The sequence below is a fragment of the Coregonus clupeaformis genome, chromosome 8 (genome assembly GCF_020615455.1).
Source record: "Coregonus clupeaformis isolate EN_2021a chromosome 8, ASM2061545v1, whole genome shotgun sequence".
Lineage (NCBI taxonomy): Eukaryota > Metazoa > Chordata > Actinopteri > Salmoniformes > Salmonidae > Coregonus > Coregonus clupeaformis.
In genome coordinates, this window is record NC_059199.1 from 19592234 (window position 1) to 19615527 (window position 23294).

The 23294-nt window shown below is 45.3% G+C and overlaps 1 protein-coding gene across 1 annotated transcript in view; it reads left to right on the forward strand.

Annotated features, from left to right (window-relative positions):
* Window positions 1-21588, forward strand: part of lgi2a (leucine-rich repeat LGI family, member 2a) — a 58978-nt gene extending 37390 nt beyond the window's left edge. Inside the window, exons 6-8 of the mRNA XM_041882584.2 lie at window positions 13077-13246; window positions 18795-18959; window positions 19460-21588. Of these exons, the coding sequence (XP_041738518.1) occupies window positions 13077-13246; window positions 18795-18959; window positions 19460-20277 (1153 nt within the window). The 3' untranslated portion in view covers window positions 20278-21588. The remainder of the gene's footprint in view (window positions 1-13076; window positions 13247-18794; window positions 18960-19459) is intronic.
* The last annotated feature ends 1706 nt before the right edge of the window (window positions 21589-23294 follow it).

A 23294-nucleotide genomic window follows, 5' to 3' on the forward strand; every position in this document is an offset into this window, starting at 1 on the left:
CTTGGAGTAGAACGCACAGGGGCGGAGTTTAGGTGGCGTGCCGGACCGTTGTGACAGGACTGCCCCAATACCGGTCTCGGACGCGTCTACCTCTACTTGGAATGGTAAAGAGGGATCCGGATGCGCCAGCACCGGGGCCCGAGGTGAACAGGTTCTTCAGTTTGACAAATGCCCTGTCCGCCTCAGCCGACCACTGCAAACGAACCGGACCCCCCTTTAGCAGGGACATAATGGGAGCTGCAACTTGTCCAAAACCCCGAATAAACCTCCGGTAGTAATTAGCAAAACCCAAGAACTGCTGCACCTCTTTTACAGTGGTTGGAGTTTGCCAATTACGCCCGGCCGATCTACGGTCTACCTCTATCTCCACACCAGACGCGGACAACCGATAACCCAAAAAGGAGACGGAATCCTGGAAGAACAGGCATTTCTCTGCCTTGACATACAAGTCATGCTCCAACAGTCTTCTCAACACTCGGCGCACCAGGGCTACATGCTCGGCTCGTGTAGAAGAGTACACTAGGATGTCGTCGATGTACACTACTACACCCTGCCCATGCATGTCCCGGAAAATCTCGTCAACAAAGTATTGGAAGACTGAAGGAGCATTCATTAACCCGTATGGCATGACGAGATACTCGTAATGACCCGAGGTGGTGCTAAATGCTGTTTTCCATTCATCCCCCTCCCTAATGCGCACCAGATTGTACGCGCTCCTGAGATCCAACTTTGCGAAGAACTGCGCTCCGCGTAACGATTCCGTCATAGTCGCAATCAGTGGAAGTGGGTAACTGTACTTAACTGTGATCTGATTGAGACTACGGTAATCAATACACGGGCGCAATCCCCCGTCCTTCTTCTTCACAAAGAAGAAACTCGAGGAAACCGGGGAAGTGGAGGACCGTATGTATCCCTGTGCCAAGGACTCGGCTATGTAAGTCTCCATAGCCGCTGTCTCCTCTTGAGACAGGGGATACACCGACTCCGTGGAAGAGCCGCTCCTGTTTGGAGATTTATCGCACAGTCCCCCTGTCTATGAGGAGGTAGCCGTGTTGCCCTCGATTTGCTGAACACAAGTGCTAAGTCCTCATACTCAGGGGGAATGCGCAGTGCGGGCACTTGGTTCGGACTCTCTACCGAGGTCGCCCCTACGGAAACACCTAGACATCTCCCCTACACACTGGGCAGACCACTCCATAAGAGCCCTCTGTTGCCACGCAATGGTAGGATCATGGGTGCTTAACCAGGGAAGCCCCAACACCACGGGGTACGCAGGAGAGTCAATCAGATAAAACTGAATGATCTCCTCATGACCCCCTGCGTCGTCATCGTCAGTGGTGCTGTGACCTCCCTGATCAGGCCCGACCCCAACGGCCGGCTGTCTAAGGCGTGGACAGGAAATGGAGCTTCTACCGGCCGAAGGGGAATTCCTAACCTACAACAAAATGCCCGATCAATAAAGTTCCCAGCTGCGCCTGAATCTACTAGCGCCTTATGCTGGGAATGAGGTGCCACCTGTGGAAATCTCACAGGAATACTCATGTGACCAACAGAAAGCTCTGGGTAAGTGGGGCGCCTACTCACCTGAAATGACTCCCCAGTGCGTGACCTGTTGTCCCCTCTCCCAGGAGACCCTCCCCAGCACCTGGCCGCGGTGTGTCCTCCACGACCACAGTTGGTGCAGGGGATGGCCCCCCTCGGGTTCTCTCTCCTCCTCTCTCTAGCGCCAGCACCCCCGAGCTCCATGGGAATCGGCTCGGAGGTGCTGGAGGGTGGAATGGACGACCCACACTCGGGACGTCCGCGGGTAGCCAGCAGGGTGTCTAGACGGATGGAAATGTCCACCAACTGGTCGAACGACAGGTTGGTGTCCCTGCAGGCCAGCTCACGACGAACGTCCTCTCGTAGGCTACACCGGTAGTGGTCGATGAGGGCCCTCTTATTCCACCCCGCATCCGCCGCTAGCGTCCGGAACTCCAGTGCGAACTCCTGTGCGCTCCTCTTCCCCTGTCGGAGGTGGAACAGACGCTCTCCCGCCGCTTTCCCCTCAGGTGGATGATCGAAGACAGCCCTGAAGCGGCGGGAGAACTCCGCGTAGGTGATGGTAGCGGCGTCTATTCCCCTCCATTCGGCGTTGGCCCACTCCAACGCCTTGCCGGAGAGACAGGAGATGAGGGCGGAGACGCTCTCGTATCCCGAGGGCGCCGGGTGTATGGTGGCCAGGTAGAGTTCCACCTGCAGGAGGAATCCCTGACACCCGGCTGCAGAACCGTCATATGCCCTCGGGAGCGAGAGCCGAATGCCACTGGGTTCTGGTGCTGAGAGAGGAGGACAGGCCGTTGGTGATGGGATGGTGTAAGAGTGCGTGGGCACCTCTCGAGTCACCAACCGGCGCAGAGTGTTGGACACCTCGTCCATGGCGGCCCCAAGTTGCCGGATCATGGTGTCTTGGTAGCTGATCCGGTCTTCCAGGGATTCGGGTGCCGCCGCTGTTCCTGCTGACTCCATAGTTTAGGTGTGTTGTTCTGTCAGTAGTTCCGATCTGGATGTGGTGGAGTAGTCAGGCGCAGGACACAGAGGATACGTCCAAAAGACTTTAATAGTCCAAAGAGCAACAAACAAAACACGACCTCGAAAACAGACGGAGGCGAGGCAATTACGCAAACACGCGTAAACAATAATCCCAAACATAGACAGAGTGCAAACACGCAGCTCTGCACGACAGGCAGAAAATACAACACACAATCAGACTAATGCAAAACAAGGAACTTATACGACAAGTAATCAACACACAAATGGACACAGCTGTAAAAGACAGACAAAAGCAATCACACTACGAAACATAGAGCGGTGGCAGCTAGTACTCCGGGGACGGCGAACGCCGAAGCCTGCCCGAACCAGGAGGAGGAGCAGTCTCGGCAGAATCCGTGACACTGGATTTGGAGTCACCCTCAAAATTAAAGTGGAAAACCACACTACAGGCTGATCCAACTTTGATGTAATGTCCTTAAAACAAGTCAAAATGAGGCTCAGTAGTGTGTGTGGCCTCCACGTGCCTGTATGACCTCCCTACAACGCCTGGACATGCTCCTGATGAGGTGGCGGATGGTCTCCTGAGGGATCTCCTCCCAGACCTGGACTAAAGCATCCGCCAACTCCTGGACAGTCTGTGGTGCAACATGGCGTTGGTGGATGGAGCGAGACATGATGTCCCAGATGTGCTCAATTGGATTCAGGTCTGGGGAACGGGCGGACCAGTCCATAGCATCAATGCCTTCCTCTTGCAGGAACTGCTGACACACTCCAGCCACATGAGGTCTAGCATTGTCTTGCATTAGGAGGAACCCAGGGCCAACCGCACTAGCATATGGTCTCACAAGGGGTCTGAGGATCTCATCTCGGTACCTAATGGCAGTCAGGCTACCTCTGGCGAGCACATGGAGGGCTGTGCGTCCCCCCAAAGAAATGCCACCCCACACCATGACTGACCCACCGCCAAACCGGTCATGCTGGAGGATGTTGCAGGCAGCAGAACGTTCTCCACGGCGTCTCCAGACTCTGTCACGTCTGTCACGTGCTCAGTGTGAACCTGCTTTCATCTGTGAAGAGCACAGGGCGCCAGTGGCGAATTTGCAAATCTTGGTGTTCTCTGCCAAATGCCAAACATCCTGCACGGTGTTGGGCTGTAAGCACAACCCCCACCTTTGGATGTCGGGCCCTCATACCACCCTCATGGAGTCTGTTTCTGACCGTTTGAGCAGACACATGCACATTTGTGGCCTGCTGGAGGTCATTTTGCAGGGCTCTGGCAGTGCTCCTCCTGCTCCTCCTTGCACAAAGGCGGAGGTAGCAGTCCTGCTGCTGGGTTGTTGCCCTCCTACGGCCTCCTCCACGTCTCCTGAGGTACTGGCCTGTCTCCTGGTAGCGCCTCCATGCTCTGGACACTACGCTGACAGACACAGCAAACCTTCTTGCCACAGCTCGCATTGATGTGCCATCCTGGATGAGCTGCACTACCTGAGCCACTTGTGTGGGTTGTAGACTCCGTCTCATGCTACCACTAGAGTGAAAGCACCGCCAGCATTCAAAAGTGACCAAAACATCAGCCAGGAAGCATAGGAACTGAGAAGTGGTCTGTGGTCACCACCTGCAAAACCAGTCCTTTATTGGGGGTGTCTTGCTAATTGCCTATAATTTCCACCTGTTGTCTATTCCATTTGCACAACAGCATGTGAAATGTATTGTCAATCAGTGTTGCTTCCTAAGTGGACAGTTTGATTTCACAGAAGTGTGATTGACTTGGAGTTACATTGTGTTGTTTAAGTGTTCCCTTTATTTTTTTGAGCAGTGTAATTCACTGTATCACAATTCCAGTGGGTCAGAAGCTTACATACACTAAGTTGACTGTGCCTTTAAACAGCTTGGAAAATTCCAGAAAATGATGTCATGGCTTTAGAAGCTTCTGATAGGCTAATTGACATCATTTGAGTCAATTGGAGGTGTAGCTGTGGAAGTATTTCGTTGCATATCTTCAAACTCAGTGCCTCTTTGCTTGACATCATGGGAAAATCAAAAGAAATCAGCCAAAACCTCAGAAAAAAAATTGTAGACCTCCAGAAGTCTGGTTCATCCTTGGGAACAATTTCCAAACGCCTGAAAGTACCACGTTCATCTGTACAAACAATAGTATGCAAGTATAAACACCATGGGACCACGCAGCCGTCAAACCGCTCAGGAAGGAGACGCGTTCTGTCTCCTAGAGATGAACGTACTTTGGTGCGAAAAGTGCAAATCAATCCCAGAACAACAGCAAAGGACCTTGTGAAGATGCTGGAGGAAACAGGTACAAAAGTATATATATCCACAGTAAAACGAGTCCTATATCGACATAACCTGAAAGGCTGCTCAGCAAGGAAGAAGCCACTGCTCCAAAACCGCCATAAAAAAGACAGACTACGGTTTGCAACTGCACATGGGGACAAAGATCGTACTTTTTGGAGAAATGTTCTCTGGTCTTATGAAACAAAAATAGAACTGTTTGGCCATAATGACCAACGTTATGTTTGGAGGAAAAAGGGGATAATTGCAAGCTGAAGAACACCATCCCAACCGTGAAGCACGGGGGTGGCAGCATCATGCTGTGGGGGTGCTTTGCTGCAGGAGGGACTGGTGCACTTCACAAAATAGATGGCATCATGAGGAAGGAAAAGTATGTGGATATATTGAAACAACATCTCAAGACATTAGTCAGGAAGTTAAAGCTTGGTCGCAAATGGGTCTTCCAAATGGACAATGACCCCAAGCATACTTCCAAAGTTGTGGCAAAATGGCTTAAGGACAACAAAGTCAAGGTATTGGAGTGGCCATCACAAAGCCCTGACTTCAATCCTATATAAAAGTTGTGGGCAGAACTGAAAAAGGGTGTGCGAGCAAGGAGGCCTACAAACCTGACTCAGTTACACCAGCTCTGTCAGGAGGAATGGGCCAAAATTCACCCAGCTTATTGTGGGAAGCTTGTGGAAGGCTACCCGAAATGTTTGACTCAAGTTAAACAATTTAAAGACAATGCTACCAAATACTAATTAAGTGTATGTAAACTTCTGACCCACTGGGAATGTGATGAAAGAAATAAAAGCTAAAATAAATAATTCTCTCTACTATTATTCTGATATTTCACATTCTTAAAATAAAGTGGTGATCCTAACTGATCTAAAAAGGGAATTTTTACTAGGATTAAATGTCAGGAATTGTGAAAAACTGAGTTTAAATGTATTTGGCTAAGGTGTATGTAAACTTCCAACTTCAACTGTATATGGCTAAAACCAAAACTCAGAACTTATAACCAGATCAAAAACACCTATGATTCAGAACCCTATGTCACCTGTCACCTAACAAGAAATCAAGATCCTTGTGTGCCCGTTAAGAACCGGTTTACTACCTCTGGCAGTTGAAGTAGGTAGGTTCAATGCCATAAAAGAAGAAGAGCGGCTATGTAAAGTCTACGATTTAGGGGAGATCGAAAATTAACTTTTATTTTATTGTACTTTATATGATTTGAGAGTAACCTTGTTTCAAAAAATGCAACAACAAAAACCAGAACTATTCTGGAGTAGTGATGAAGAAAAACTTGAATGGCTATTTAGAAAAGGAGTGTCCCTGGTTGCAAATTTCTTTCCAAAGCTTGGAAGACGTGACAAGATCAGTTGTATAACTGAAAGGTTTTTGTGTTTCAATTGTTTTCATTTCAGTAGGATTGCAAATGTGTGTGTATGTACGTGCAGTACCAGTCAAATGTTTGGACACACCTACTCATTCATGTTTTTTGTTGTTGTTTTTTTAAACAATTTTTTACATTGTAGAATGATAGTGTAGACATGAACACTATGAAGTAGCACATATGGAATCATGTAGTAACCAAAAACAAGTTAAACAAATCAAAATATATTTTATATTTAAGATTCTTAAAATAGCTACCCTTTGCCTTGATGACAGCTTTGCACATTCTTATCATTCTCTCAACCAGCTTCATGAGGTAGTCACCTGGAATGCATTTCAATTAACAGGTGTGCCTTCTTAAAAGTTAATTTGTGGAATTTCTTTCCTTCTTAATGCGTTTGAGACAATCAGTTGTGTTGTAACAAGGTAGGGGGGTATACAGAAGATAGCCCTATATGGTAAAAGACCAAGTCCATATTATGGCAAGAACAGCTCAAATAAGCAAAGAGAAGGTCAGTCAATACGGAAAATTTCAAGTGCAGTCGCAAAAACCCTCAAGCGCTATGATGAAACTGGCTCTCATGAGGATCACCACAGGAATGGAAGACCCAAATCAAATCAAATCAAAAGGTATTTGTCACATACACGTGTTTAGCAGATGTTATTGCGGGTGTAGCAAAATACTTGTGCTTCTAGCTCCGACAGTGCAGTAATATCTAAAAAGTAATATCTAACAATTTCACAACATATACCCAATACACACAAATCTAAGTAAGGAATGGAATTAAGAATATATACATATATGGACGAGAAATGACAGAGCGGCATGGATTAAGATACAGTATAATATTATAGAATATTATAGAATACAGTATATACATATGAGATGAGTAATGCAAGATATGTAAACATTATTAAAGTGACTGGTGTTCCATTTCTTAAAGTGGCCAGTGATTTCTATAGGCAGCAGCAGCCTCTAATGTGCTAGTGATGGCTATTTAACAGTCTGATGGCCTTGAGATAGAAGCTGTTTTTCAGTCTCTCTGTCCCAGCTTTGATGCACATGTACTGACCTTGCCTTCTGGATGATAGCGGGGTGAACAGGCAGTGGCTCGGGTGGTTGATGTCCTTGATGATCTTTTTGGCCTTCCTGTGACATCGGGTGCTGTAGGTGTCCTGGAGGGCGGGTAGTTTGCCCCCGGTAATGCGTTAGGCAGACCGCACCACCCTCTGGAGAGCCCTGCGATTGCGGGCGGTGCAGTTGCCGTACCAGGCGGTGATACAGCCCGACAGGATGCTCTCAATTGTGTAAAAGTTTGTGAGGGTTTCAGGGGCCAAGCCACATTTCTTCAGCCTCCTGAGGTTGAAGAGGCTCTGTTGCGCCTTCTTCACCACACTGTCTGTGTGGGTGGATCATTTCAGTTTGTCAGTGATGTGTACGCCTTGGAACTTGAAGCTTTCCACCTTCTCCACTGCGGTCCCGTCGATGTGGATAGGGTGGTGCACCCTCTGCTGTTTCCTGAAGTCCACGATCATCTCCTTTTGTTTTGTTTTGTTGATGTAGATTGAGAGGTTATTTTCCTGGCACCACACTCCCAGAGCCCTCACCTCCTCCCTGTAGGCTGTCTCGTCATTGTTGGTAATCAAGCCTACTACTGTTGTGTCGTATGCAAACTTGATGATTGAGTTGGAGGCATGCTTGGCCACACAGTCATGGGTGAACAGGGAGTACAGGAGGGGGCTGCGCACGCACCCTTGTGGGGCCCCAGTGATGAGGATCAGGGAAGTGGAGGTGTTGTTTCCTACCTTCACCACCTGGGGGTGGCCTGACAGGAAGTCCAGGACCCAGTTGCACAGGGCGGGGGTCAGACCCAGGGCATTGAGCTTAATGATGAGCTTGGAGGGTACTATGGTGTTGAATGCTGAGATATAGTCAATGAACATGGGTATTCCTGTTGTCCAGGTGGGATAGGGTAGTGTGCAGTGTGATGGCAATTGCATCATCTGTGGATCTATTAGGGCGGTAAAAATAATTGAAGTGGGTCTAGGGTGACAGGTAAGGTAGAGCTGATATGATCCTTGAATCTTCATGATGACAGAGGTGAGTGCTATGGGGCGATAGTCATTTAGTAAAGTTACCTTTGCTCTCTTGGGTACAGGAACAATGGTGGCCATCTTGAAGCATGTGGGGACAGCAGACTGGGATAGGGAGAGATTGAATATGTCCGTAAACACACCAGCCAGCTGGTCTGCGCATGCTCTGAGGATGCGCCTAGGGATGCCGTCTGGGCCAGAGTTACCTCTGCTCCAGAGGATACGTTCATTAGAGTTACCATCCTCAGAAATTGCAGCCCAAGTAAATGCTTCACAGAGTACCAGTCACAGACACATCTCAACATCAACTGTTCAGAGGAGACTGTGTGAATCAGGCCTTCATGGTCGAATTGGTGCAAATAAACCACTACTAAAGGACACCAATAAGAAGAAGAGACCTGATTGGGCCAAGAAACACGAGCAATGGACATTAGACCGGTGGAAATTTGTCCTTTGGTCTGGAGTCCAAATTTGAGATTTTTGGTTCCAACCGCCGTGTCTTTGTGAGATGTGGTGTGGGTGAACGGATGATCTCCGCATGTGTAGTTCCCACCTTAAAGAATGGAGGAGGAGGTGTTATGGTGTGGGGGTGCTTTGCTGGTGACACTGTCTGTGATTTATTTAGAATTCAAGGCACACTTAACCAGCATGGCTACCACAGCATTCTGCAGTGATATGCCATCCCATCTGGTTTGGGCTTAGTGGGACTATCATTTTCAACAGGACAATGACCCAACACACCTCCAGGCTGTGTAAGGGCTATTTTACAAAGAAGGAGAGTGATGGAGTGCTGCATCAGATGACCTGGCCTCCACAATCCCCCTACCTCAACTCAATTGAGATGGATTGGGATGAGTCGGACGGCAGAGTGAAGGAGAAGCAGCCAACAAGTGCTAAGCATATGTGGGAACTCCTTCAAGACTGTTGGAAAAGCATTCCAGGTGAAGCTGGTTGAGAGAATGCCAAGAGTGTTCAATGCTGTCATCAAGGCAAAGGGTGGCTATTTGAAGAATCTCAAATATAAAATATATTTTGATTCGTTTGACACTTTTTTGGTTAGTACATTATTCCATATGTGTTATTTCATGGTTTTGATGTCTTCACTATTATTCTACAATGTAGAAAATAGTAAAAATAAAGAAAAATCCTTGAAAGAGTAGGTGTGTCCAAACTTTTGACTGGTACTGTATGTATACATATGCACGCCTTGCAAAAGTATTCAGCCCCCTTGGCGTTTTTCCTATTTTGTTGCATTACAACCTGTAATTGAAATTGATTTTTATTTGGATTTCATGTCAATGAAGTGAAATGAAAAAAATTACTTACTAAATAAAAATAACGGAAAAGTCGTGCGTGCATATGTATTCACCCCCTTTGCTATGAAGCCCCTAAATAAGATCTGGTGCAATCAATTACCTTCAGAAGTCACATAATTAGTTAAATAAAGTCCACCTGTGTGCAATCTAAGTGTCACATCTCAGTATATATACACCTGTTCTGAAAGGCCCCAGAGTCTGCAACACCACTAAGCAAGGGGCAACATCAAGCAAGCGGCACCATGAAGACCAAGGAGCTCTCCAAACAGGTCAGGGACAAAGTTGTGGAGAAGTACAGATCAGGGTTGGGTTATTAAAAAATATCAGAAACTTTGAACATCCCACGGAGCACCATTTAAATCCATTATAAAAAAAATGGAAAGAATATGGTGCCACAACAAACCTGCCAAGAGAGGGCCGCCCACCAAAACTCACGGACCAGGCAAGGAGGGCATTAATCAGAGAGGTAACAAAGAGACCAAAGATAACCCTGAAGGAGCTGCAAAGCTCCACAGCGGAGATTGGAGTATCTGTCCATAGGACCACTTTAAGCCATACACTCCACAGAGCTGGGCTTTACGGAAGAGTGGCCAGAAAAATCCATTGCTTAAAGAAAAAAATAAGCAAACACGTTTGGTGTTCGCCAAAAGGCATGTGGGAGACTCCCCAAACATATGGAAGAAGGTACTCTGGTCAGATGAGACTACAATTGAGCTTTTTGGCCATCAAGGAAAACACTATGTCTGGTGCAAATCCAACACCTCTCATCACCCAGAGAACACCATCCGCACAGTGAAGCATGGTGGTGGCAGCATCATGCTGTGGGGATGTTTTTCATCGGCAGGGACTGGGAAACTGGTCAGAATTGAAGGAATGATGGATGGTGCTAAATACAGGAAAATCCTTGAGGGAAACCTGTTTCAGTCTTCCAGAGATTTGAGACTGGGACGGAGGTTCACCTTCCAGCAGGACAATGACCCTAAACATACTGCTAAAGCAACACTCAAGTGGTTTAATGGGAAACATTTAAATGTCTTGGAATGGCCTAGTCAAAGCCCAGACCTCAATCCAATCTGTGGTATGACTTAAAGATTGCTGTACACCAGCGGAACCCATCCAACTTGAAGGAGCTGGAGCAGTTTTGCCTTGAAGAATGGGCAAAAATCCCAATGGCTAGATGTGCCAAGCTTATAGAGACATACAGCAGCTGTATGTCTCTATAAAGAGACTTGCAGCTGTATTTGATGCGAAAGGTGGCTCTACAAAAAAATTTTTTTGGGGGGAATCTTCAAAGTGGTAGGCATGTTCTGTAAATCAAATGATACAAACCCCCCAAAAAATCAATTTTATTTCCAGGTTGTAAGGCAACAAAATTGGAAAAATGCCAAGGGGGGTGAATACTTCGCAAGCCACTGTATTTATGTATGTGCATATATACAGTGGGGAGAACAAGTATTTGATACACTGCAGATTTTGCAGGTTTTCCTACTTCAACAAGAAAGTCACATTGTATGATTTTTAAGTAATTAATTTGCATTTTATTGCATGACATAAGAATTTGATACATCAGAAAAGCTGAACTTAATATTTGGTAGAGAAAGCTTTGTTTGCAATTACAGAGATCATACGTTTCATGTAGGTCTTGACCAGGTTTGCACACACTGCAGCAGGGATTTTGGCCCACTCCTCCATACAGATCTTCTCCAGATCCTTCAGGTTTCGGGGCTGTCGCTGGGCAATACGGACTTTCAGCTCCCTCCAAAGATTTTCTATTGGGTTCAAGTCTGGAGACTGGCTAGGCCACTCCAGGACCTTGAGATGCTTCTTACGGAGCCACTCCTTAGTTGCCCTGGCTGTGTGTTTCGGGTCGTTGTCATGCTGGAAGACCCAGCCACGACCCATCTTCAATGCTCTTACTGAGGGAAGGAGGTTGTTGGCCAAGATCTCGCGAAACATGGCCCCATCCATCCTCCCCTCAATACGGTGCAGTCGTCCTGTCCCCTTTGCAGAAAAGCATTCCCAAAGAATGATGTTTCCACCTCCATGCTTCACGGTTGGGATGGTGTTCTTGGGGTTGTACTCATCCTTCTTCTTCCTCCAAACACGGCGAGTGGAGTTTAGACCAAAAAGCTCTATTTTTGTCTCATCAGACCACATGACCTTCTCCCATTCCTCCTCTGGATCAACCAGATGGTCATTGTCAAACTTCAGACGGGCCTGGACATGCGCTGGCTTGAGCAGGGGGACCTTGCGTGCGCTGCAGGATTTTAATCCATGATGGCGTAGTGTGTTACTAATGGTTTTCTTTGAGACTGTGGTCCCAGCTCTCTTCAGGTCATTGACCAGGTCCTGCCGTGTAGTTCTGGGCTGATCCCTCACCTTCCTCATGATCATTGATGCCCCACGAGGTGAGATCTTGCATGGAGCCCCCAGACCGAGGGTGATTGACCGTCATCTTGAACTTCTTCCATTTTCTAATAATTGCGCCAACAGTTGTTGCCTTCTCACCAAGCTGCTTGCCTATTGTCCTGTAGCCCATCCCAGCCTTGTGCAGGTCTACAATTTTATCCCTGATGTCCTTACACAGCTCTCTGGTCTTGGCCATTGTGGAGAGGTTGGAGTCTGTTTGATTGAGTGTGTGGATAGGTGTCTTTTATACAGGTAACGAGTTCAAACAGGTGCAGTTAATACAGGTGGAGAACAGGAGGGCTTCTTAAAGAAAAACGAACAGGTCTGTGAGAGCCGGAATTATTACTGGTTGGTAGGTGATCAAATACTTATGTCATGCAATAAAATGCAAATTAATTACTTAAAAATCATATAATGTGATTTTCTGGATTTTTGTTTTAGATTCCGTCTCTCACAGTTGAAGTGTACCTATGATAAAAATTACAGACCTCTACATGCTTTGTAAGTAGGAAAACCTGCAAAATCGGCAGTGTATCAAATACTTGTTCTCCCCACTGTAATTATCATAATTTTTTGGGGATACAGCAAATACAGTGTCTTATAAGCCCATGTGGGCTGGGCATCAGGAAGATGCTTGACACTATGATAAAATCAATCAATCATACAATGAAAACAATAACAGACCCTTTAGTGACGCCAAGTTTGAAACGAGTTAAGGGTGAGGAGTCATCATCTAATTGCACGAATTGGAGTCTGTCGGACAGGTAAGAGCGAAACCAAGAGAGTGCCCAACCTCGAAGACCGACATTTGTCTCTAGTCGTCTGAGAAGAATATGATGGTCAATAGTATCAAATGCTGCGCTTAGATCGAGACGCATGAGTACAGAGATAGATTATAATTTGTGACTTTTATAAGTGTGGTTTCAGTGCTGTGGTGACTGATAGGATTCATAGACAGAATTGGAGTTTAGAAAATCTGTAAACTGCTGATTTAGTGTTGGCTATGCTGTGACTGATATCTGGTTGTCTGCCCTTGCAAAGGGACCTGCGAGGAAATGCCTTTGAGTGTGACTGCCGTGCCAAGTGGCTGATGATGTGGCTGAAGAGCACCAATGCCACGGTTTCCGATGTAATTTGTGCCGGACCCAAGGACATGAAGGACAAGCGGCTGAACGACATGGCCAGCCTGCACAATGAATGCATCTCCACTGGTGAGGGAGCCCTCCATCATAAGGCCTACTTAACATAAACTCATATATATATACAATATATAAGAGTTGCCATAAACTATGAGAAGCATATTAGACATAACCATGGTAGCTGTTGAAAGGAAACACTTTGGAGGTTATGAGGAAATTCACAAAACAACAGTGATAACAAAAGTTCATCTGACAAGACTGAATTCAAACATTACAGTGTTGATTTTATGTGCAATTTACTTTTATTGTTGCCTGATGACTTATCTTGAATTTAATTTAGCTGCTCTATCAATCGCTACAGACAGTACATTGTCTGTATCTGCCATCCTAGAAGTCGTTCATGTGACTTCAAAATGAGGGGCGTTGTACAAAACAAACCAATCAGAGTATCAAAGTTGATAACGTCATCGTGTATGCCGGCTCTGGCCCAACCCATCGGTTTCTGGGACCAATCAGAACAGTCAGAATGTGTTTGCATTCCAGAAGTCGTCTGGGAGGGAGATAAATCGAGACTTATCATGGGCATGGCGTGGCGTTTGTCCGGAGTGATGTGGATAGGTAGCCAGGCAACTTTTACTGTACTTTTCGAAAGTATTTGGCAATAACAGAATTTGGAACTACTCGGGATACATTTTATTTCACCTTTATTTAACCAGGTAAGCCAGTTGAGAACAAGTTCTCATTTACAACTGCGACCTGGCCAAGATAAAGCAAAGCAGTGCGATAAAAACAACTACACAGAGTTACATATGGGGTAAACAAAACATAAAGTCAAAAATACAACAGAAAATATATATACAGTGTGTGCGAATGTAGTAAGTTATGGAGGTAAGGCAATAAATAGGACATAGTGCAAAATAGTTACAATTTCGTATTAACACTGGAATGATAGATGTGCAAAAGATGATGTGCAAATAGAGATACTGGGGTGCAAATTAGCAAAATAAATAACAATATGGGGATGAGGTAGTTGGGTGGGCTAATTTCAGAAAGGCTGTGTACAGGTGCAGTGATCGTAAGCTGCTCTGACAATTGAAGCTTAAAGTTATTGAGGGAGATAAGAGTCTCCAGCTTCAGAGATTTTTGCAGTTCGTTCCAGTCATTGGCAGCAGAGAACTGGAAGGAATGGCGGCCAAAGGAGGTGTTGGCTTTGGGGATGACCAGTGAGATTTACCTGCTGGAGCGCATACTACGGGTGGGTGTTGCTATGGTGACCAGTGAGCTAAGATAAGACGGGGATTTGCCCGGGTGGGTGTTGCTATGGTGACCAGTGAGCTAAGATAAGACTGGGATTTGCCTAGCAGTGATTTATAGATGACCTGGAGCCAGTGGGTTTGGCGACGAATATGTAGTGAGGGCCAGCCAACAAGAGCGTACAGGTCACAATGGTGGGTAGTATATGGGGCTTTGGTGACAAAACGGATGGCACTGTGATAGACTACATCCAATTTGCTGAGTAGAGTGTTGGAGGCTATTTTGTAAATGACATCGCCGAAGTCAAGGATCGGTAGGATAGTCAGTTTTACGAGGGCATGTTTGGCAGCATGAGTGAAGGAGGCTTTGTTGCGAAATAGGAAGCCGATTCTAGATCTAACTTTTGATTGGAGATGCTTAATGTGAGTCTGGAAGGAGAGTTTACAGTCTAACCAGACACCTAGGTATTTGTAGTTGTCCACATACTCTAGGTCAGACCCGCCGAGAGTAGTGATTCTAGTCGGGTGGGCGGGTGCAAGCAGCGTTCGGTTGAAGAGCATGCATTTAGTTTTACTAGTGTTTAAGAGCAGTTGGAGGCTACGGAAGGAGTGTTGTATGGCGTTGAAGTTTGTTTGGAGGTTTGTTAACACAGTGTCCAATGAAGGGCCAGATGTATACAAAATGGTGTCGTCCGCATAGAGGTGGATCCGAGCGTCACCAGCAGCAAGAGCAACATCATTGATATACACAGAGAATAGAGTCGGCCCGAGAATTGAACCCTGTGGCACCCCCATAGAGACGGCCAGAGGTCCAGACAACAGGCCCTACGATTTGACACACTGAGAAGTAGTTGCAGGGCAAGTTGCAGCGGAGGGTGCAGAGCTGGTGGCTGGGGTAGTAGTAGCCAGGTGAAAAGCATGGCCAGCTGTAGCAAAATGCTTGTTGAAATTCTCGATTATTGTAGATTTATTGGTGGTGACAGTGTTTCCTAGCCTCAGTGCAGTGGGCAGTTGGGAGGAGGTGCTCTTATTTTCCATGGACTTGACAGTGTCCCAAAACTTTTTGGAGTTAGTGCTACAGGATGCAAATTTCTGTTTGAAAAAGCTAGCCTTTGCTTTCCTAACTGATTGTGTATATTGGTTCCTGACTTCCCTAAAAAGTTGCATATCGTGGGGGCTGTTCGATGCTAATGCAGTACGCCGGAGGATGTTTTTGTGCTGGTCAAGGGCAGTCAAGTCTGAGGAGAACCAGGGGCTATATCTGTTCTTAGTTCTGCATTTTTTGAATGGGGCATGCTTATTTAAGATTGTGAGAAAAGCACTTTTAAAGAACAACCAGGCATCCTCTACTGACGGAATGAGGTCAATATCCATCCAGGATACCCGGGCCAGGTCAATTAGAAAGGCCTGCTCGCTAAAGTGTTTTAGGGAGCGTTTGACAGTCATGAGGGGTGGTCGTTTGATCGCGGACCCATTACGGATGCAGGCAATAAGGCAGTGATCGCTGAGATCCTGGTTGAAGACAGCAGAGGTGTATTTAGAGGGTAAATTTGTCAGGATGATATCTATGAGGGTGCCCATGTTTACAGATTTAGGGTTGTACCTGGTAGGTTCGTTGATAATTTGTGTGAGATTGAGGGCATCTAGTTTAGATTGTAGGTTGGCCGGGGAGTTAAGTATATCCCACTTTAGGTCACCAAGCAGTACGAACTCTGAGGATAGATGGGGGGCAATCAGTTCACATATGGTGTCAAGGGCACAGCTCGGGGCTGAGGAGGGTTTGTAGCAAGCGGCAACAGTGAGAGACTTATTTCTGGAAAGGTGGATTTTTAGAAGTAGAAGCTCAAAATGTTTGGGCACAGACCTGGATAGTACGATAGAGCTCTGCAGGCTATCTCTACAGTAGATTGCAACCCCACCCCCTTTGGCAGTTCTATTGAGACGGAAAATGTTGTAGTTGGGGATAGACATTTCTGAATTTTTGGTGGCCTTCCTAAGCCAGGATTCACCACTACTAGAACATCAGGGTTGGCGGAGTGTGCTAACGCAGTGAATAACTCAAACTTAGGGAGGAGGCTTCGGATGTTAACGTGCAAGAAACCAAGGCTTTTACGATTACAGAAGTCAACAAATGATAACGCCTGGGGAGTAGGAGTGATACTGGGGGCTACAGGGCCTGGGTTAACCTCTACATCACCAGAGGAACAGAGGAGGAGTAGGATAAGGATATGGCTAAAGGCTTTAAGTACTGGTCTTCTAGTGTGTTGGGTACAGAGAAAAAAAGGGTCAGGTTTCCAGGCGTTGTAGAATAGATTCAGGGCATTATGTACAGAAAAGGATATGGAAGGATATGAGTACAGTGGAGGTAAACCTAAGCGTTGGGTAACGATGAAAGAGATAGCATCACTGGAGGCACCGATTGAGTCGGTCTCCGTGTGTATGGGGGTTGGGACAAAGGAGCTATCTAAGGCAGGTTGAGCTGGGCTGGGGGATCTACAGTGAAATAGTACAATAAGAAATAACCGAAACAGCAATAAGCAAGGTATATTGACATGGGAGAGAGGCATAAAGCAATCACAGGTGTAATTTGAGAGAGCTAAGACAACAGCTGGTAATGGCAACAAAGTTTGGGCTGAGGCTAAACATAAACAGGATGCGGTATCGTAAAAAGGAACAGTCCAGCAGGCATCAGCTGTATAGCTGAGTTATCATAAGGTCCGGTGAACAGCAATAGGATAGTTCGGAGGTAGTTCGGGGGCTGCTATAGCACTAGTGAGCAAGAGGCCACGGCTAGCGTGTGCTAGCGGGCCGGGGCTAGCAGATGGATCTTCGTGGTCGACGTCGTAACGGGAAGCCTGTTGTAACCACATCAGACGATTACCTCGGCAGACCAGTCGTGTTGGATCGGCGGGGCTCCGTGTCAACACTAGGAGGTCCCGTCCGGTTGACAGAGAGGTAGATAGCCGGGAGATGGGCCTGGCTCAAGGCTAACTCAGGGCTGATTAGCCAACCACAAACGTCCATTTGGTTGCAGCTAGTTAGTAGCGATGAATCCGGTGTTAAAGGTTCAGTGATTCCAGCAGAAAAACCGATATGTTCAGGGTCGATAACACACTGTGCAGACAGTGCAGACTGGCTAGAGCTGGCTGGCTGGTAGGTAGTGCAGGCCACGGCCACGGACAATGGTGAAGACCGCTAACGGTGACTAATAGCAAGTAGCTAGTTAGCTGGCAAGCGATGATCCGGTGTTAAGGTCCAGTGATTCAGTGGTTCCGGCAGAAAATCTGATATGCTCTGGCTCGATAGCACGATGTGCAGACTGTGCAGACTGGCCGACAATTGTCCAGGCTAGATCTGGCTGGTAAGGTAGTGCAGGCCACGGCCACGGACAATGGTGAAGACCGCTAACGGTGGCTAATAGCAAGTAGCTAGTTAGCTGGCTAGCTGGCTAGTTTCAGCCAGAGGTTCTGGATAAAAATGTATGAAGAAACAACAGAATCCATTCCACATTGGGTGAGGCGGGTTGCAGGAAAGTATATTTTGTTAAAGGATGGAAAGTGAGATTGAGAAATATATACGAAAAAAACAGGCTATTTACATAAGGACACTACAGAAAACACGACCGCACTGCTATGACATCTTGGATGATCTTGGATCATTATTATACATTCAGTAACATAACGAGAATATTAATGAAACATTTGGGATTGATACAGCATACTACTTAAAAGGTTTGAGTGATAGGTCTAACTGGTGTCTCCAAATGGCCACACCTTCCAAAGTGTGCACAGTTCCTAATTCATTTCAATACACTTTTATGTTTCATGGAAAGAGCCTATTTGGTGCTTTCTTTAGCTCTCCTGGCTTTCCCTTTTGGAGCAACTGAAACAAGACCACTTGTGGTTTTTGTATAGATTGCACCCCTGCGTCCCCAACCTCTCACAATTACTGTTGTTGTTTACACTTAATCTCTCGTGGACAGATCTACATAAACATAACTGGGACCGTAGAATCTGTCGGAAAGGAATGGGATGCATAGGATAACGAGCAGCAATTGTTCCGGTGTTTTTTTTTTTGTCACTGGTTATTTGGACAAATCACAATTTTGCAGGTGTTAGCACCTTTCATATTTCGGAAGGGGAGGGGATTTTCAGCCCGTAACCTGCAAAGTCAGAGGATGGAGCTCCTCGTTCCGATTCCACTCCTCATACTAGCATCTCTTCATCTCTTCTCTTAACACGTATAGAACCAGAACTTAATCGAGCAGCTGACCAATTACGTGAAACTTTAGTTGAAGATTAGTTTACACTACACAAAAATTGTTTATTACAAATCATACTAATGCTAAGATTGCCCACTCTCCACAGATTTTATCCACCATCAGTCGGTGCCGTCAGAGTCTCTGTCTGTGGACACATTCTCTTATAAAAATGACGTCTATGTGGCCATCGCTGCACCAAACACAGAGAGTTGTATGGTTTTACAGTGGGACCACATTGAGATGAACTTCAGGACTTATGACAACATCACAGGTATTTGGTAACATGACATCTTACGTCACTGAAGATGACATTTTCCTCTCTCAAACACACTTGTTGTGGGCAAGTACACAGTAAAATTTCAAATAGACTGGATGAGTGAAATTATAAAATGCAGCACAATTTATGTTTTAACTTATTTTTTCCATGGGAAGGATGATACATTTAACCAGAGTGTTAGTATACATGCAGATTCATGCTGACACTGTACACACAAAGCATTTGCGAGCTCCAGTATCATATTTCCAGTTTTTTTAAACGTTACAGTGTGTTTACTGATAACGTGTGTGTTGGCAAGAGGAAAATGCTGCCCTTAATGTCAAGTGACAAAATCACTGCTTAAATAGTGGTGAGTATTATCATCAATCATTTTGTGGTTTATGTCTAGTGCTGTTTCTCTTCCTTCTCCTTAATTAATATATTTCCAGTATTTTAAAGCCAGAAAACTATCATTTGAATTTCTAAATGTATCTGTTCTGTGTCTCAAATCTCAGGCCAGTCAATCGTTGGGTGCAAGTCGGTCGTCATCCAGAACCAGGTCTTTGTCATAGTGGCCCAGCTCTTTGGTGGTTCTCACATATACAAGTTTGATGAAGACCAGAGCAGGTTCAGCAAGTTTCAGGATATTGAGGTATCCAAGATCTCCAAGCCCAACGACATTGAAGCCTTCCAGATTGCTGGCGAGTGGTTCTTTGTGATTGCCGACAGCTCAAAGGCAGGGCTCTCCACTCTCTACAAGTGGAACGACAAGGGCTTCTACTCCTATCAGTCCCTGCATGAGTGGTTCCGTGACACTGATGCTGAGTTTGTGGATCTGGATGGCAAGTCCCACCTCATCTTGGCCAGCCGCTCCCAGGTGCCTGTAATCTACCAGTGGAGCAGGAATGCCCAGACGTTTGCCCTGCAGGGCGAGATCCCCAACATGGAGGATGTGGTGGCCGTCAAGGCCTTCCGGGTCAAGGAGGACCTCTACCTGGCCATGACACGCTATATAGGTGACTCTAAGGTACTCCGCTGGAGCGGCAAACAGTTTATGGAGATCCAAGCCCTGCCCTCGCGAGGTGCTATGATTCTCCAGCCGTTCTCCTTCAAAGAGCGCCACTATCTGGCCCTGGGCAGCGACTATACCTTCTCACAGATCTACCTGTGGGACGCTGATAAGAAAGTCTTTGAGCGCTTCAAAGAGGTGTACATCATGGCACCACGCTCCTTTACCGTGGTATCCACCGACCGCCGGGACTTCATTTTCTCCTCCAGCTTCAAGGGCAATACGCAGATCTTCGAGCATATCATCATCGACTTGAGCTTATGAGATAGTCTGGGCTTCAGCCCCTGCATCTTATGTCTTCCATTATAAAAGTTGACATTTTTGTGGGGGAAAGGAGGGACAAGGGGCCAAGAGAGGGAGAGGGAACTCAAGCAGCATTATCAACTATGTATTCCTATTAAGCACCTCTTGTGTTTGTATACCGTTTTTAATCAGTCATGTCCCCCAGTACTGTTCTGTTTACTTTTATACGCACAGGTAATCTTGGTTAACCCAGAACTAAAATCTCACGAAATTTGGTCACCTGAGGGATTCAGTTCTGGGTCTACACGTGTTAGAAATTGGGAGTTCCAGTTTGCAAAGTCTTGCAAAAGGAAACTCTCAGCCAACTCTTTTCCTTTTCCACAATGTACATTGCCTTATCAGCACAAGCGTTTTAGTGTTTTGTTTGTCCTGCTGCTGGGCCACCTAGCTATGAATAGTGATCACTCCCATCTGCTTTGTAGATATAGGGAAAAGTGGCAGCAGCACAAACCTTTAATAACGATATTGTATGACCCAGAACCCTTGTGACCCCGAACCCAGAACTCTTAAACAATCATTAGCAGTACACATTTATGTTTTTATTTAGTTTATATCGTCCATATAAGCAGTTTCACAAATATTTGGGCATTTACAAAAGTTTTCGTTGCTCAGATTTGTTTTTTATTCCACATAATTTACAATTACTCAAGTCCCTAAACAAATCTTTGTTGCAGAAGTACAACTAGATATATGTGTATTGATTGACTATATTCAATCAGTTCCGCTTTAGCCGACAACCGCATAGCGTTTTTTGGGGGGCTGTGTCGGAGGTGGAACTACGTTAGAGCTGTGAAATCCACAAGCGGCACATGGCATTATACCTAAAGCGGACATTGCCATTAGAGTCGCATTACGAGAAATTCCATGCAGCCTGGTTTACAAGCTCGAACACTGGAATGTGAGATGTAATCCAGACCTCGAATAGGTTGATAGAAATTATTTCGTTTGAATGATTTTCAATTTGAGCGTCATTATTTCTATATACTACTTTCTCGTTCTGAACTTCTAACGCAAGTAGGATGGCTGTGGCTTCGTAACAATGATCAAGAGAAGCTGCTCACCGATTTGACAGCTACAGTTACAGTTACACCTCCGACACCTGCAAAACATCAGCAATGCGGGTTTTGGCTATCGCCGGTTAACACTTGAAGGCATCATCATAGATATTGACTACGCTAGTTTGATTGTTAAAAACATTGACCAAATAAGCCAACATTAAAGGTCTACAGATGTATTATTTTGGACAATAATGATACATATTAACATATATGCTATTATAGTATTTTTTTTGGGGGGGGTGGGGGGGTAGATCAGCTTTAATATTACGTTATTATAGTATTGATGAGGTTACTTTCTGACAGAAAGTATGTCTCATCCATGTATGATCGCATTCTCCCTCCATATTGCACAGCTGGTGTTTTGCTTGTCAGTCTCATGTAATAACTCATTGTTATCAGGTAAACTCTGTGAAATTGTCTCTGCCTCAAACAGCAAAGTTACAGTTGGTGATCAGAGTTCAAATGAGAATTGATCATATGTCTTGCAGAGAACACAGCCACAATAATTGTATTGTCGTTTTTTTTATATAGATTTCCAGGTCTCAAATGTAACATTTGCATAGTATATAATTATACTGGTAGCGTATTTAACCACCATATGGCAATATTTGAGCCATACCTCCAACAATTCCTCTTCTAAAGAAACACATTTGTATGCTGTGGGGAACTGTCCACTGTAAACTCCTGTCTTGAGGACTACTAAATATGGTGAAATGACTACTAAATATGTTGATGTTTCCAAGGTCTACAAGTAATCTCATATGGGTTATGCATATGATTTTCATAGGAACAAATATCTGAATTTTCTCTGCATGTTGATAAATGAGGCCGACTAAGAGTATGAGTCTACTTGAGACTATAGGCCACTAGAGGAAAGTCTTGCACAGTCTGCTGGCTCCCGATGAAATGTTATTTCACTCGCAGGCTGAAATATCCGGTATACAACTGCGCATAACCAGCAAGCATTAGCATGGTGGCTAAGTGTAACATGTTTGCCTATGGGAAATCCTAACAGCTGCTTAAGTTGTAACCTGAGGGTTAAACCAGACTTGTTCCTCTACATTAGCCGCTAATATGCTACATCGTAAGCATGGCCCGAATGAGTTCAGACAAGTTCATGTACAACTCCCAATTGATAGGGTTGAGTAATTATCTTAGCAAAACACTGACCCTTCCAGTGTCACAGCTTTGTAAATAACTAGATGTCTGTCTATCAGATAATGGCATGTTTTATGCTTTTTATAGATTTAGTCAACCTGTAACCTGCATATAGCCATAAGAAATCATTAAAAGTTCAACAGGCACCGACAGAGATTTAGAATTTATAAAGTTTTTGCGTGATTTCCCACAGCAATCGTTTATGCCTAAAGTTTTGATCTGTGATGTTCTTGCATGAACAGATTACTTGTGCAAGTAAATTATAATGATAAAAAAGTAAATTAAAAACTTGTACAGAAAACTACCGCCCGCATTTTAACCAAAACTAGAAGGCATGAACACATCTCTCCAATGTTATCCTAATTTCACTGGCTGCTTGTAAAGTATCAGTCTAATTTTAAGATTTTACTCTCAACTTTTAAATCATTGCACGGCCTTGCCCCCTCTTATCTGACATGCTCGTTCCATATAACCCAGGTTGAAAGCTCCGCTCCCAAGGTGGCCTGTTGATGATACCTAGGTGTAGAACCAAGGCCGGGAGCGGAGCATTCTCTATCAGAAACCCATCGTTTTGGAGCGACTTACCCTGTTAGGTAAGAGGGACAGACACAATTTAGGTTTTTGAATCACACTTGAAAACCCACCTTTTTACGTTGCCTTTAAAATATGGTTTAGTAGGTATTTTAGCATCCTTTTTTGCTTTATGTTATTTTCTTCATATTTTATTGCCTTCCGTTTAAAAAAATCTCTTACCTTTTATTG